General features: G+C 39.2%; 1 protein-coding gene across 5 annotated transcripts in view; it reads left to right on the top strand.

Annotated features, from left to right (window-relative positions):
• LOC120425590 (myosin heavy chain, non-muscle) overlaps window positions 1–15,192 on the top strand; it is a 101,244-nt gene that overhangs the window by 81,232 nt on the left and 4,820 nt on the right. For 3 of the 5 annotated variants that reach the window (XR_005606554.2, XM_052711121.1, XM_039590169.2), the window contains 9 exons: window positions 3,125–3,148; window positions 3,650–3,667; window positions 4,938–5,030; window positions 5,108–7,847; window positions 9,803–10,107; window positions 10,318–10,672; window positions 10,738–11,147; window positions 13,888–14,949; window positions 15,006–15,169. Coding sequence is in view for 4 of the 5 variants with exons in the window: in XM_052711121.1 (XP_052567081.1) it covers window positions 3,125–3,148; window positions 3,650–3,667; window positions 4,938–5,030; window positions 5,108–7,847; window positions 9,803–10,107; window positions 10,318–10,672; window positions 10,738–11,147; window positions 13,888–14,949; window positions 15,006–15,169 (5,171 nt within the window). In the remaining variant the exon portion in view is untranslated. The remainder of the gene's footprint in view (window positions 1–3,124; window positions 3,149–3,649; window positions 3,668–4,937; window positions 5,031–5,107; window positions 7,848–9,802; window positions 10,108–10,317; window positions 10,673–10,737; window positions 11,148–13,887; window positions 14,950–15,005; window positions 15,170–15,192) is intronic. The other 2 variants (XM_039590170.2, XM_039590171.2) reach the window with 2 other exon arrangements.

The raw sequence follows: 15,192 nt of genomic DNA on the forward strand, positions 1-15,192 counted from the left end.
GTTTTCGATTAGATTGATTAGGTTGATTTTATTAGGGGAACTTCAACCCTATGGGTCTTTCGCTCCCGTACTTTGAAGGGGGTGAGACTTTGAAAACTTCATTTTTTTTGTTTTTTTATCCGATGTGTCTCAACAACCAAAGGATCTTCAAGGTCGAAATTTTAGAAAATTTTCTGAAATTTTGAAAAAAATATTCCGAATTGGCACTAATTTAAAAAATAAAAAAAAACCTTTTTTGTTAAATTCAAATGAAAATGTTGTTCAACAAATGATTCAAAAAATCATAGCTTGGCGGTGATATTGTCGCCCTTATTTCTCTATGCCTCAACACTTGCGCTTTTTATGTCCCCTAAAACGGATAGATGAAAAAAGTGGACTTCAGGATTTTTTTTTGATTAAAAGATAATTTTTAAAATCATTAAAAAATACCTTCTTCAATACTTCAAAACTTGACTACCTACAACTTTGCCGAGTACACCGAACTCGCTCAAAAGACATAGATTTACTATTTCGAAAAATCTTTTTTTTTTTGGGACCCCCCCTGGCTCGGTTTTTTAGGTAAATTAAAGCATCTGCACAGCTAAAAAAGTAGTAATCCAGCTGCGTGAAAAGGCCTGGTTGTAAAATAAATATTGCATTATTTTTTGCAATTTTATGTGATTTTAAATTTTCTGATCCTTTTGAAAAATATATCTTGAATTTTTTAAAGCCCGTTTCAAAAACACCCAAAAATCAAAAATGAAAATTTGGTTTATTGAACCTTAAAAAAAACTCCATAAATAATCTCTTGTGTATTTTCAGTAATGAATTATTTTAAAAGATTTTATTAATTATTCAAAATACCTTTCCGACGATTACACATACATGGATAATCTGGCCACACTGTCATTATATATTGAGACTTACGTTGATTTCCATCTCACGTCAAGGCCAGATGTTGTAAATGTGGGTCAAAAGGACATTCTTTGTAAATCATTGGATCTATGTTGGAAATATTTCTTCGAAGAGATATAAAGTTTTATAATTGGGAACATTGCCTTAGGATATCGCAACTTGTAGTTTTTTTTATTATTATTTTGCAACATTGTCATAAGATATTTTTAATGAAACATCATAAAAATTCGACGCAGGCTCAAAAAAAACTTTAGGTGGATTGTGAAACTTTTTTTTTTTGTCAGTAACGACACCTCAGCCGAAGGTTGCCAGATCTCAGTCGTCGTAATGTTATGAAAATGAGACAGAAAACATGACAGCTTTGACGGGACGGGGGAAGCAACATGCTGCAATTGGTATCTAGAATCTGCATAGTACTTTGGCCACTTAACAGTTTCAACACTTGACACGAACTGGTTGTGATTTTTACGAGTTAGAGAACATTACTTCCATTCATTTCTGCAGTTCTAATGGGCTAATAATAAAAGTATTGCAAGGCTATGTTTGAAATTTGGTTTGGGAATGTAACGACAACTCCTTACAAGTCCGAAGGCCCAAAGACCACCTCCCTAAACAATCACCGCGCCCTGATTAGGGGCCCCCCTATTTGAAGTCGAATTACAATAATTCATTAAGGACCTAAACACCAATCATCCGAGCCCTAATGAGTGTGTGCGTTCTCAAAGGCACATGTTATTAATATCATACTTTGCGGCGCGGCATCAATAATAACGAGAGAGAGAGAGCCGCAACCTTCCTCGCGTCCTCCCCGAACTCGCGTACTTGCGAGGTGGAAGATCTCCAAAGAGAAATACCTCCGAGAGACCCACTAAACTACAACTGGAACTGGTTGGGGCTCCCAGCAGCAACAGCGCCAATTTTGCAAGATTCTATAAAAGGAAAAAGGCGCAACAACAACATCAACAACAACAGCATTGGGTGTGTGTAATACATTCTATTTTTCCCGATATGGAATGAATTATATAAGCGCCTGGCCCTCGTCCGGATGAAGACCGGTTGTTGCTGTTTTTTTTTTTTTTGAGTTGTGGTACTTTGTCTTAAAACGTCCCCGAAAAAAATAGCATTGCCGAAACGAGAAAAAAAATGTTGCTCGACGAGATAAGGTGCATAAAGTGCTAAACATTATGGCACTTGGCGGATTTGGCAGCAGTGCCATTTTAGTGCTTGTTCTCTCCGCGGTTTCGCCAGTAGCCGCCAGGTGTCACTCCCACCACCACAGGGAGTGACAGCTTAACGACAGAACAATGTGTCAGAGCTTGCGTTGCGTTGGCGTGTGGGCTTTTGGTAGTACCACAAATTTGACACTTTATGAGGTTGAAATCAACTCAACTGGGGAGGCTATGAAATTTTAATACAAATCTGCAAGTTTTGAGTGCATTTTCTGCGTAAAACCAGACAACATAGTTGTCCTTTACCAAAATCTGATTTTATGGCACTTTGATTGATATTGCTCATGAAAAACAACAACCAAAAATAAAGGAGTATTGGTGAGGGCAGCAGATCGCTGTCAATTTACACACGGGCAAAATTGTTATACTTTTTTCGTGCTTGTTTTGGCAGAAAAACTTCCATTTGATGTACTAGACTTAGGTGACATTTTATGCAACATTTATTTCCTATGGGTGTTCAAAACAGAAAAGTGTAAATAATTATTCATTTTTTTAAGTTTGAGCTGTTGTTGACGAATCGAAAATGGAAAAATTAAAATAAAATAGGTTAGAAAAAATACTGCTAAGAGAGAAAATGCTACGTTCCAATTTTTTTGGTAGGATTTTTAGTAGTGCTAATGAATTTCAAGTGTAAAATATTGTGATAAGTGGTTTCTATTAATGTCTTGTTCTATTGCTAATAAATGATTGTATAAACGCATTTTTGTAGATAATATTTTTCTAATTGTTCAATTTGGGTTTGTTTCCCTTCGTTTTTTTCTTTCTTTTTATTCCATATTTTCCCGATAACCGCTGATCCGCACCTCTACCACCACCACCACCATCACCTGGCTAATATATAAAAAAAATCCTTCCTGCACCCAAAACACACAACTTCCAACTCATCTGTTGTTGTCTGCTATTTTGTTGAAACCGTTCGATGCGTTTTGATAAATTTGCAATATGCTATTGTGTATGGGCCTGATGAAACCTCTTTCCTGCGATGCTACCAATACCAATAGGCACCGTCACCGGCACTGATCATCGTAAGTATGAGTTTTAACTACCTTTCGCTAGTCATTCGTATTTATCTAGAAAAAAAAACAACAATAAAACCGTATCACTAATCATCGTTTATCTCCATCTTTCATTTGTTTTTTCTTACGATCTCGCAAACAAAAAAAAACAAAAATCGATCATACCAATACACACAAAAAAAAAACAATTCAAAACAATTGCGCGCCACCATCGTTCACCACTACCATCTTGCATCTTGACCCGTATCTCGTACCGTTTGTGTGTGTGTGCCTCCGTCCACGCGATTTATCTCCTAACGATTAACACCAATACTACTACTGCTGCTGCTGCTGATGCCTGCGATGCGCGCGCTTCACCAATACCACCAATACGATTTCGGCAATCTTGTTTCAAAATTTGCGTGTGCCACACTAACCTATTGCTATTGCGATCGTCATTACAACAACAATAAATCAAAAAACACACACACGTCTATGAAAAAAAATCATCGAATTTGACAAACGACACAGAGTGGTTCAACCCTATCGGTAATGTATTCTTTTCCTTCTGAATTGGCTGTTGTTAATGTTTTTTATTATGTATTTTTACAATGCAAAATGTGTAGGCTAGAGCAATTTAATTTGATTTACTTCTTGGAGTAGATAGATAATGTTCACTTTTTATCCTTTCCTGGTTGAAAAAGTTAATAAAATGCACTTTTTAACTCTGTTTATAACACTGGAATGGTTTACGTTTTTTGTACTATAAATAATATATAAATATATCTGCGTTTTCGTACATTTAATCACTCTATTTCCTCGTGGTTGGAATCGGGTCCTAAAATTAAGCTTAAATTTGTGATATTATTGTTCACAACTATGAAAATTATTTTTCTGAGTACAATGACCTTTTTTACGACCGCAAAGAATTTAAAATGGGTTTTTAATCAATTTAAAAAAAAATAATTCACGGCCCTTCTTGAAAGAAAAGGTTGTACTTGACAGCTCGTTCCAATGGGACCATAGTTGATCCATCGAAAAAATGTTGTCTTGTCAATTTGTTTTTTGCAATATTAAAATGAAAAAAAAAATCAGTAATGTTTTTTAATCGTGTTTTTCACCGCTGTACAAAAAAAAACAGGGCTTTAGGACCCTATTAGAAGATTTTTTTGAGTGTTCCAGATCTTTTTACTTTAATTTCAAATCTCAGATTAAAAAATCGTAAAAGTCAACACAGGGAGGCTCTTTTTTACATTTTTATCTAAAACAAAAAAAATATGATTTTTTGTTTAGGATATTCAAAAATTGACAACATTACTGATTGCTGATAAAGAGTTGTTTATAACTGGGGCTTTCGTCCTTTTGAAAACCACGGACAAGACAGTGAGCAAGAGACCAACTCTCTTTCCTCAACATTTCTCCCGATTTTCCTGGTTTTCTCCCGTTTACTCTTGCTCCGATGCAAAACAACAAAATAGAGAGGAAATTGAAGGAATCTATAGAAAAGAGATTTGCCTTCTGGTTCATTGTCTCTGAAACTAACCCGCGTATTGAAGGAAAGTAATACTAATGCATGTTTTTTTCTGTTGATTGCCACTTACATTTTTTTCAATAAGTATATGTTAAACTCATAATTGCATGTTTTAATGTAACCTTTGAATGACTTTGATGGAAATTATTTGACTAATAACGATAAACTCACATTTTTCAACAACTCTCACCCCGCATTTCTGTACATCGCAATCTCCATCGCTCAAACCGTCCTTTTCGCAAAAAACAATATCTAACTTTGCAAATCTTCACTCCGCGCGCACAACAGGGCGAGCTGGAACAGCAGCTGCTTCAAGCCAATCCCATCCTGGAGGCCTTCGGAAACGCCAAAACGGTGAAAAACGACAACTCGTCACGATTTGTGAGTATTTTCCTTCTGACAATGTCAACAATCTAGTTTTCTTTGAATTACAGAATTTTTTGTTTTATTGTTTGTAGGGCAAATTCATCCGGATAAATTTCGACGCGTCCGGCTACATCTCCGGTGCCAACATCGAGACGTACCTGCTGGAAAAGTCCCGTGCCATTCGACAAGCCAAGGATGAGCGTACATTCCACATTTTCTACCAGCTGCTGGCGGGGGCGACGCCGGAACAGCGCGAAAAGTTCATCCTGGACGACATGAAGACGTACCCGTTCCTGTCGAACGGGCCGCTGCCGGTGGCGGGGGTGGACGACGCGTTCGAGTACCAGGCCACGGTCAAGAGTATGAACATCATGGGCATGACCGAGGACGACTTCAACTCGATCTTCCGCATCGTGAGCGCGGTGCTGCTGTTCGGGTCGATGAAGTTCAAGCAGGAGCGCAGCTCGGACCAGGCGACGCTGCCGGACAACACGGTCGCACAAAAGATCGCCCACCTGCTGGGGCTGAGCGTGACGGACATGACCAAGGCGTTCCTGACGCCGCGGATCAAGGTCGGTCGGGATTTTGTCACCAAGGCACAAACCAAGGAGCAGGTCGAGTTTGCGGTGGAAGCGATCGCGAAGGCCTGTTACGAGAAGATGTTCAAGTGGTTGGTTAACCGGATCAACCGCTCGTTGGACCGGACAAAGCGGCAGGGAGCTTCGTTTATTGGAATTCTCGATATGGCGGGTTTCGAAATCTTCGACCTGAACTCGTTCGAGCAGTTGTGCATCAACTATACGAACGAGAAGCTGCAGCAGCTGTTCAACCACACGATGTTCATCCTGGAGCAGGAAGAGTACCAGCGGGAAGGCATCGAGTGGAAGTTTATCGACTTTGGGTTGGATCTGCAGCCGACGATTGACCTGATTGATAAACCGGGCGGTATTATGGCACTGTTGGACGAGGAATGTTGGTTCCCCAAGGCCACCGACAAGACGTTCGTGGAGAAGCTGGCCACGGCGCACACGATGCATCCCAAGTTCATGAAGACGGACTTCCGTGGCGTGGCCGATTTCGCGGTGGTTCATTACGCCGGCAAGGTGGACTATTCCGCCACCAAGTGGTTGATGAAGAACATGGACCCGTTGAACGAGAACATTGTCTCGCTGCTGCAGGGCTCGCAGGATCCGTTCGTTTGCCAGATCTGGAAGGACGCCGAAATCGTGGGAATGGCCCAGCAGGCGCTTACCGACACCCAGTTTGGAGCCCGCACCCGCAAGGGTATGTTCCGCACGGTGTCCCATCTGTACAAGGAGCAACTGGCCAAACTGATGGACACCCTGCGCAACACGAACCCCAACTTTGTGCGCTGTATCATTCCGAATCACGAGAAGCGCGCCGGCAAGATCGACGCCCCGTTGGTTCTGGATCAGCTGCGGTGTAACGGTGTCCTGGAGGGTATCCGTATCTGCCGCCAGGGCTTCCCGAACCGAATTCCCTTCCAGGAGTTCCGCCAGCGGTACGAACTGCTCACGCCGAACGTCATCCCGAAGGGCTTCATGGACGGCAAGCGTGCCTGCGAGCAGATGATCAAGGCCCTCGAGCTGGACAACAATCTGTTCCGCATCGGACAGTCCAAGATCTTCTTCCGTGCCGGAGTGCTTGCCCATCTGGAGGAGGAGCGTGACTACAAGATCACCGACCTGATCGTCAACTTCCAGGCGTACTGCCGGGGTTTCCTCGCGCGTCGCAACTACCAGAAGCGCCTTCAGCAGCTCAACGCCATCCGAATCATCCAACGAAACTGTGCCGCTTACCTCAAACTGCGCAACTGGCAATGGTGGAGACTGTACACCAAGGTGAAACCGCTGCTCGAAGTGACCAAGCAGGAGGAGAAGCTCGTCCAAAAGGAGGACGAACTGCGCCAGATCCGCGACAAGCTGGACAATCTGTCCAAGAACTCGCAAGAATACGAGCGAAAGTTCCAGCAGGCCATCGAGGAAAAGACCCACCTTGCCGAGCAACTCCAGGCCGAGATCGAACTGTGCGCCGAAGCGGAAGAAGGCCGTGCCCGGCTCGCAGCTCGCAAGCAAGAGTTGGAAGAGCTGATGCAAGACCTGGAAGCGCGCATCGAAGAGGAAGAAGAACGCGTAAATGCCTTGTCCAACGAGAAAAAGAAGCTCCAGATTAACATCCAAGACCTGGAGGAACAACTTGAAGAGGAAGAAGCCGCTCGGCAAAAGCTCCACCTCGAAAAGGTCCAACTGGACGCCAAGCTGAAAAAGATGGAGGAGGAAGTCGCGCTGACCGAGGACCAAAACCAGAAGCTCCTCAAGGAGAAGAAAATCATCGAAGAACGTGCCAACGACCTGTCCCAGACTCTCGCCGAAGAGGAGGAGAAGGCCAAACATCTCGCGAAACTGAAGGCGAAGCATGAATCCACCATCGCCGAACTGGAAGAACGCCTCCTCAAGGACCACCAGCAGCGACAGGAAACGGACCGCTCCAAGCGGAAGATCGAAACCGAAGTCGCCGACTTGAAGGAACAAATCAACGAGCGTCGCATCCAGGTCGAGGAGATGCAGCAGCAGTTGATCAAGCGCGAGGAGGAACTGGCGCAGACGTTGGTGCGGATTGACGAGGAATCTGCAGCGAAGGCCGCTGCGCAGAAGGTTCAGCGCGAGCTGGAGTCCCAGCTGGCTGAGATTCAGGAGGATCTGGAAGCGGAAAAGCTTGCTCGGTCGAAGGCCGAGAAGCAGAAGCGCGACTTGAACGAGGAGCTGGAGGCGCTCAAGAACGAGCTGCTCGACTCGCTGGACACCACCGCTGGTAAGTTTGCTTTGGGTGTTTAGGGTGGCCAATCAAGTCGGGAATACGGGATAGTCGGAAAACATACTTTGAACAACATTGTCCGCCTCTAGAATATTTTTTTCATTTCATTTCATTTCATTTATTGGATTGTTTTGGCAAAAACATAAGTGCAGTAATTATCCTAAGCTGAGATATGGGGTACCTTTCAACAGCTGACTAATTCAAACGGTGTTAGAGTTTACTTTGTACACGGGAGAAAAATTAAGCAGGGGAAGGAAAAAAGATACAAAATAACCTTCGAAATTGTCTACAATAATTTTGATTTTCCTATATTAAATCAATACAGTCCAGACTCGATTATCCGAAGCCTTGATTATCTGATGTTTCGATTATCCGAAGGTTTGTATGGAACTTCGGATAATCGAATCACGAGCAAAAAAAATTGTTTTCGCAATATTTTAATTCTTACTTTTAACATCAAATTCGAGTTCTGTGACCCCATTTTAGTCAGATTTGAATAGTTGATTGTCTTTTAAATTACAAAATGGATTTTTTTTTCAATATTGGATCACCGCCATTTTGGCCGCCATGTTGGATTAAAAAATTCTAAATCACTTTAGCGTATATTTCCAAAAGTTTGAGGAATTAAAAAATTAAAAAAAAAACAATTAAATTTAAACTTTAAAATTCAACAATCAGTTTAGAACATTTCGTACTCTATTGTCCGAAGTCCTCATCAAAATTTCCATTCCAGTTAAGCTCCAATCTTTCTCAAAATTGGTTTCAAACCTAAAATATGACTCCAAAAATGTCTGATTTTTGTAATTTGAGATTGCGACAAAATAAAAAAATAAAAGGAAATAAGGGATTAAAAAATTAAAAAAATTGAAGAATTTAAAAATTTAAGAATTTAAGAATTTAAGAATTTAAGAATTTAAGAATTTAAGAATTTAAGAATTTAAGAATTTAAGAATTTAAGAATTTAAGAATTTAAGAATTTAAGAATTTAAGAATTTAAGAATTTAAGAATTTAAGAATTTAAGAATTTAAGAATTTAAGAATTTAAGAATTTAAGAATTTAAGAATTTAAGAATTTAAGAATTTAAGAATTTAAGAATTTAAGAATTTAAGAATTTAAGAATTTAAGAATTTAAGAATTTAAGAATTTAAGAATTTAAGAATTTAAGAATTTAAGAATTTAAGAATTTAAGAATTTAAGAATTTAAGAATTTAAGAATTTAAGAATTTAAGAATTTAAGAATTTAAGAATTTAAGAATTTAAGAATTTAAGAATTTAAGAATTTAAGAATTTAAGAATTTAAGAATTTAAGAATTTAAGAATTTAAGAATTTAAGAATTTAAGAATTTAAGAATTTAAGAATTTAAGAATTTAAGAATTTAAGAATTTAAGAATTTAAGAATTTAAGAATTTAAGAATTTAAGAATTTAAGAATTTAAGAATTTAAGAATTTAAGAAATTAAGAATTTAAGAATTTAAGAATTTAAGAATTTAAGAATTTAAGAATTTAAGAATTTAAGAATTTAAGAATTTAAGAATTTAAGAATTTAAGAATTTAAGAATTTAAGAATTTAAGAATTTAAGAATTTAAGAATTTAAGAATTTAAGAATTTAAGAATTTAAGAATTTAAGAATTTAAGAATTTAAGAATTTAAGAATTTAAGAATTTAAGAATTTAAGAATTTCTGAATTTCTGAATTTCTGAATTTCTGAATTTCTGAATTTCTGAATTTCCGAATTTCTGAATTTCTGAATTTCAAAATTTCTAAATTTCTAAATTTCAGAATTTAGGAATTTCAGAATTTCAAAATTACAGAATTTCAAAATTACAGAATTTCAGAATTTAGGAATCATTCTGGTAAGAAATTATTTGAGGTTCTGGAAAAGTTTGGAAAAGTCGAGAATTTGAAATAATATTATCTGAAACAGATAATCCAACCATCTTTTTTCACAGCCCAACAGGAGCTGCGCTCGAAGCGCGAACAGGAGGTGGCCACCCTCAAGAAGACGCTCGAGGACGAATCGTCGAACCACGAGGCGTCGCTGCAGGAGATGCGCCACAAGCACATGCAGGAAATCTCCTCCATCAACGAGCAGCTCGAAAACTTCAAGAAGGTCAAGGGAGGGCTGGAGAAGGCGAAGCAGACGCTCGAGGCGGAAAACGCCGACCTGGCGACCGAGCTGCGTAACGTGAACCAGTCGCGGCAGGAGAACGACCGCCGCCGCAAGCAGGCCGAAACGCAGATCGCCGAACTGCAGGTTGGTTGAAGCTTTTTTTTATGGTAATTTGTTTGTCGCTTATAATTTCGCGTTTCATTTCTTGCATGCCACTATTTTTATTATTAATTTTTACGTTGCGACCTCATCGTCGCAGGATCAAGTTGAGTACTATTTGGTAAACCGACGCCGCAATGAATTCCTAATTCAAAGGAAACTAATCCATGTTTCTTTTCCCCCCACCCCACCTAGGTTAAACTGGTCGAGGTGGAGCGAGCCCGCTCGGAGCTGCAGGACAAGGTCACGAAGCTGCAGCAAGAAACCGACAACATCACCCAGCAGCTGGACGAGGCCGAACTTAAGGCGTCCGCGGCGATCAAGAGCGCCAGCAGCATGGAGAGCCAGCTGACCGAGTCGCAGCAGCTGCTGGAGGAGGAAACGCGCCAGAAGCTGGCGCTGAGCTCGAAGCTGCGCCAACTGGAGAGCGAAAAGGAAGCCTTGCAGGAGCAGCTCGAGGAGGACGAGGAAGCGAAGAAGAACTACGAGAAGAAGCTGGCCGAACTCAACTTTACCATCCAGGACATGAAGAAGCGGTCCGAGGAAGACTGTAAGAAGAGTGCGAAGATGAGTTTAATGACAAATTGTAACGCTTTTTCTTTCTTTCACTTGCAGCGGACCTCGCCAAGGAGCTCGAGGAGTCCAAGAAGAAGATGAACAAGGACCTGGAGACGCTGCAGCGGCAGATCCAGGAGCTGCAGGCCGCCAACGATCGGCTGGACAAGAGCAAGAAGAAGATCCAGTCCGAGCTGGAGGACGCCACGATCGAGCTGGAGACGCAACGCACCAAGGTGTTGGACCTGGAGAAGAAGCAGAAGAACTTTGACAAAGTGCTGGCGGAGGAGAAGGCCGTCAGTGAGCAGAACGCGCAGGAGCGGGACGCGGCCGAGCGGGAAGCTCGCGAGAAGGAAACGAAGGTGTTGTCGCTGACGCGCGAGCTGGACGAGGCGTACGAGAAGATCGACGACCTGGAGGGCAAACGCAAGGCACTGCAGAACGAGCTGGACGAGTTGGCTAACACACAGGTGCGTTGTAGAATGTTTGTTTTTGTTTTAGGTTGTCAAATCAGATCATCAATCAATCAATCCAAATACCTACTAAAAATTCTGAACATTCATAAACAAATAGAATATTTAAAATTAGAAAACTTCTAAACTGTCGCGGTGGCACACTTGTTCCCAATTAAGAGAAAATTCATTTGTCTTCCCGGTTCAAAAAAAAAAAATCAAGTAAATTACAAAATTTAAAGTTTCTGGCAATAAAGCAAAACAAATTGGGACAAAGACAAAGTTTAAATAATCAGTTTATTTTGCTCACGTCAGTCAATGTTTACGTTACGAAAAAGAAGGATAGAAAGGCATTTGTGTTTGCTTAAAATAAAAAAAAAATCTAAAGGAATACATTAAAAAAAAAAAACTAAAAATACACATAACTTATAAAAAAAAATTAATCATTCTAATATCCAACAAACATAAACATTTAAAAAAAAATCACAAAAATTCAAAACAAATCTTATGCCGAGTTACCGAGGTTGTGAGGTTACAAGTTTCACCTTGTAAGCGGAAAGTGATGGTTTCGGTTCCTGTCTTTCTCGGCAAAGTCAGATCCCTTCAAAGAGTAAATCTTCTTCACTACGAATCCCGACCGGTAAAAATCGAAAAAAATAAAGCAGTTTTATTGTTTTTAAGATTTTGGACAATCAAATTTTTTTTAAATTCTCGATATTTAAAGAAACATTTTGAGGTTCAACATTTTTAACAATTTTAAAAATAAAAAAAAACAATCTGGAAATAAAAAATAAAAAAAACCAAAGATGTCAAAACTTTAAAAAAAATCATACATTTAAAAAATAAAATTGTGCCATTCAAGAAATTCTAAATCGAATACTAAAAATTCTAAACATTCAAAAAATTCTCAAAATTTGAAAACTGGAAAGATTCTAAAAGTTTCAACCTATAATTTTAAACAATCTGAATTTTCATTTAAATAAAACAATAAAAACATAAATTTAAAGAATTCAAAAATACACTTATAAAAATAATTCAAATCAAATTGTATCTCAAAAAACCCAAACAATCAAGGTAAAAATACAAATATAAATACAAAAAAAAAATCTCAAATGAGAAAAGAAACTAAAAATGTTGGCATTCAAAAATTCTTAAAAATATGGGCAATCCATAAATTAAAAAAAAAAACAATAATTATAAAAAGTTCTCAATATGCATTTTAAAAACATCTCAAAGTTCCTAATCTTAAAAAATTATAAAAATTAAAATATCAATCCAGCAATTTCAAAGGTTTTTTAAATTTTAAGATTTTCAATTTTCAAGTTGAAATCTACGTTAAAGACCCATTGAAAAAATGTTGTCATTAAACAATTTCTAAATATTCTTTAAATTCTGTATTTATAAAAACTTAATAAATCTTAAAACTCGAAAAGTTCTGAACAATCTAAAAATTTATAAAAAAAATATATATAATTTTAAGCAATCAAAAAATTCTTAACAATTTTTAAAATTAAAAAAAAATTAGTTTTCTTTTTAAAAATTATATAAATTTCTATAAATTTAAAAGTTGAAAAGCTTCAAATAAAGCATCCAAACATTTTAAACGTTGAAAAATCAAAACATTAAAATTTATAGTTTGTAATAAGCTAAAAATTCTGTACAATCTAATATCAAAACGTCTAAACAATTTAAAAATAGTAAAAAAAATACAGATCATAACATTTTTAAATAATCAAAAAAAAATATAGCAGTGTAAAAAATCTCAAAATTAAATAATTATTTAAAAAAAAAAATCTTTAAAATTCGTTGAATGTAAATTTTTTAATTTTTTTAAATTCTTTAAATTTAAATTAAAAAAATCTATAAACTGAAATTTAAAAAAATCCTTTAACGGTGCACATCAACCAGAGCTTTTGCACCCAGATTTTTGTTACAGACATTTTAGTATCTTGAAAACTACGGGTACTATTGAAATATTTTTTTATTCATCCCCTAAAGTACTGTCCACAAAGTAATTTACAACAAAGTTTGACTAATTTTACAATCCCGTTATTGCAGGATTGGGTCCGTAAGTTTGACAATTTTGGAATAAGAAGACAACAACTTCCTTCGTTGCTGTGCACCCTTAAATGGTAATTCTAAAAAATTCTCTAAATTTCAATTTATAAAGTTGTATAAATTTTAATTTCAAAAATCCTCTGATTTTTTTTAAATGTTAAAAAATAAACTCCAAAATTTAAATTAAAACAATCCGAAAAATAAAATAAAATACTAAACATAAACATAAATTCGTAAATATTTAACAACTTCAAAGATCGTGACAATCTAAAATTTCTAATCAAAATAAAATTGCTAATCTAAACAAGCTTAAAAAGCTCATCTAAAATTCTTAAAATTTTAAAAGTTTTAAAAAATTTAAACAATCCTTTATTTTTGAAAAAAAGGAAAAAAAATACTATAAAATCTTTATAAAAAAAAAATCAAACAATTGAAACATTCCACAAAATTCTAATAATTTTCAATGTTCATAAAATTAAGATTTTTCTGCTTAAAAAAATAGGGAATTATTAAAGTATGTTTAAAATATGAAACAGTTAAACAAAATCTTTAAAAAAATTAGATTTTAAAAGTTTTTATTGCTTTTTACTGTGGCAAATTTGTATTTGTACCTACATAAGAAAGGATCAAACTTGATTTGCACCCCAGCGGTGGAGACGGCCTTAAACACTGATTAATTGTTTGTCTTTTTCTCCTCTAGGGAACCGCCGACAAGAACGTGCACGAACTGGAGAAGGCCAAGCGCGCCCTGGAGAGCCAGCTCGCGGAGCTGAAGGCCCAGAACGAGGAACTCGAGGACGATCTGCAGCTGACGGAGGATGCCAAGCTTCGGTTGGAGGTCAACATGCAAGCGTTGCGAGCCCAGTTCGAGCGGGACATCCAAGCCAAGGAGGAGCAGTCCGAGGAGAAGCGTCGCGGTCTGGTGAAGGCCCTCCGGGATCTGGAAGCCGAACTCGACGAGGAGCGAAAACAACGGGCAGCGGCCGTCGCGGCCAAGAAGAAGCTCGAGGGAGACCTCAAGGACATCGAAGCGACCCTCGAAATGAACAACAAGGTCAAGGAGGACGCCCTCAAGCAGGCCAAGAAGCTGCAAGCCCAGGTCAAGGACGCCGTCCGAGACGCGGAGGAAGCTAAGGCCGCTAAGGAGGAATTAGCGGCCGTTAGTAAGGAAGCCGAGCGCAAGGCGAAGGCCCTGGAAGCGGAAGTCATGCAGCTTTCGGAGGACTTTGCCAGTTCCGAGCGTGCCCGGCGAGCGGCCGAAGCCGAACGGGACGAACTCCTCGAGGAAATCAACTCCAACTCCAACAAGGGCTCGCTCATGATCGACGAGAAGCGAAGGTTAGAGGCCCGCATCGCCACCCTCGAGGAAGAGCTCGAGGAGGAACAGTCCAACGCGGAACTGCTCGTAGACCGAAACCGCAAGGCCCAACTCACGATCGAACAGCTCACCACCGAACTGCAGGCGGAGAAATCCAACGCGCAAAAGTACGAAAACGTCAAGACCGGCCTCGAACGCCAGAACAAGGAACTGAAGGCGAAGCTGTCCGAGCTGGAGACGGCCCAGCGCACCAAGGTGAAGGCGGCCATGGCCAGCCTCGAAGCCAAGATCGCCAACCTCGAGGAGCAGCTAGAGAACGAAACCAAGGAACGACTGACGGGCCAGAAGGCGAACCGCAAGCTCGAGAAGAAGATCAAGGAGCTCACGATGAACATCGAGGACGAGCGGCGACACGCGGACCAGTACAAGGAGCAGATCGAAAAGGTAGGACCATTAAATTTATCAATTGTAGTCAAAAAGCTCACTCTCTCCTTCACCAGATGAACAATCGCATGAAGATCCTGAAGCGAAACCTGGACGAGGCCGAGGAGGAAATCCAGAAGGAGAAGACGCAAAAGCGAAAGGCCCAGCGCGAGTGCGAGGACATGCTCGAAAGCCACGAGGCGCTCTCGCGGGAGGTCAACTCGCTCAAGACCAAGCTCAGGTAAGACCCCTTTCCCTTTATTT

This window comes from Culex pipiens, chromosome 3 (genome assembly GCF_016801865.2).
Source record: "Culex pipiens pallens isolate TS chromosome 3, TS_CPP_V2, whole genome shotgun sequence".
NCBI lineage: Eukaryota > Metazoa > Arthropoda > Insecta > Diptera > Culicidae > Culex > Culex pipiens.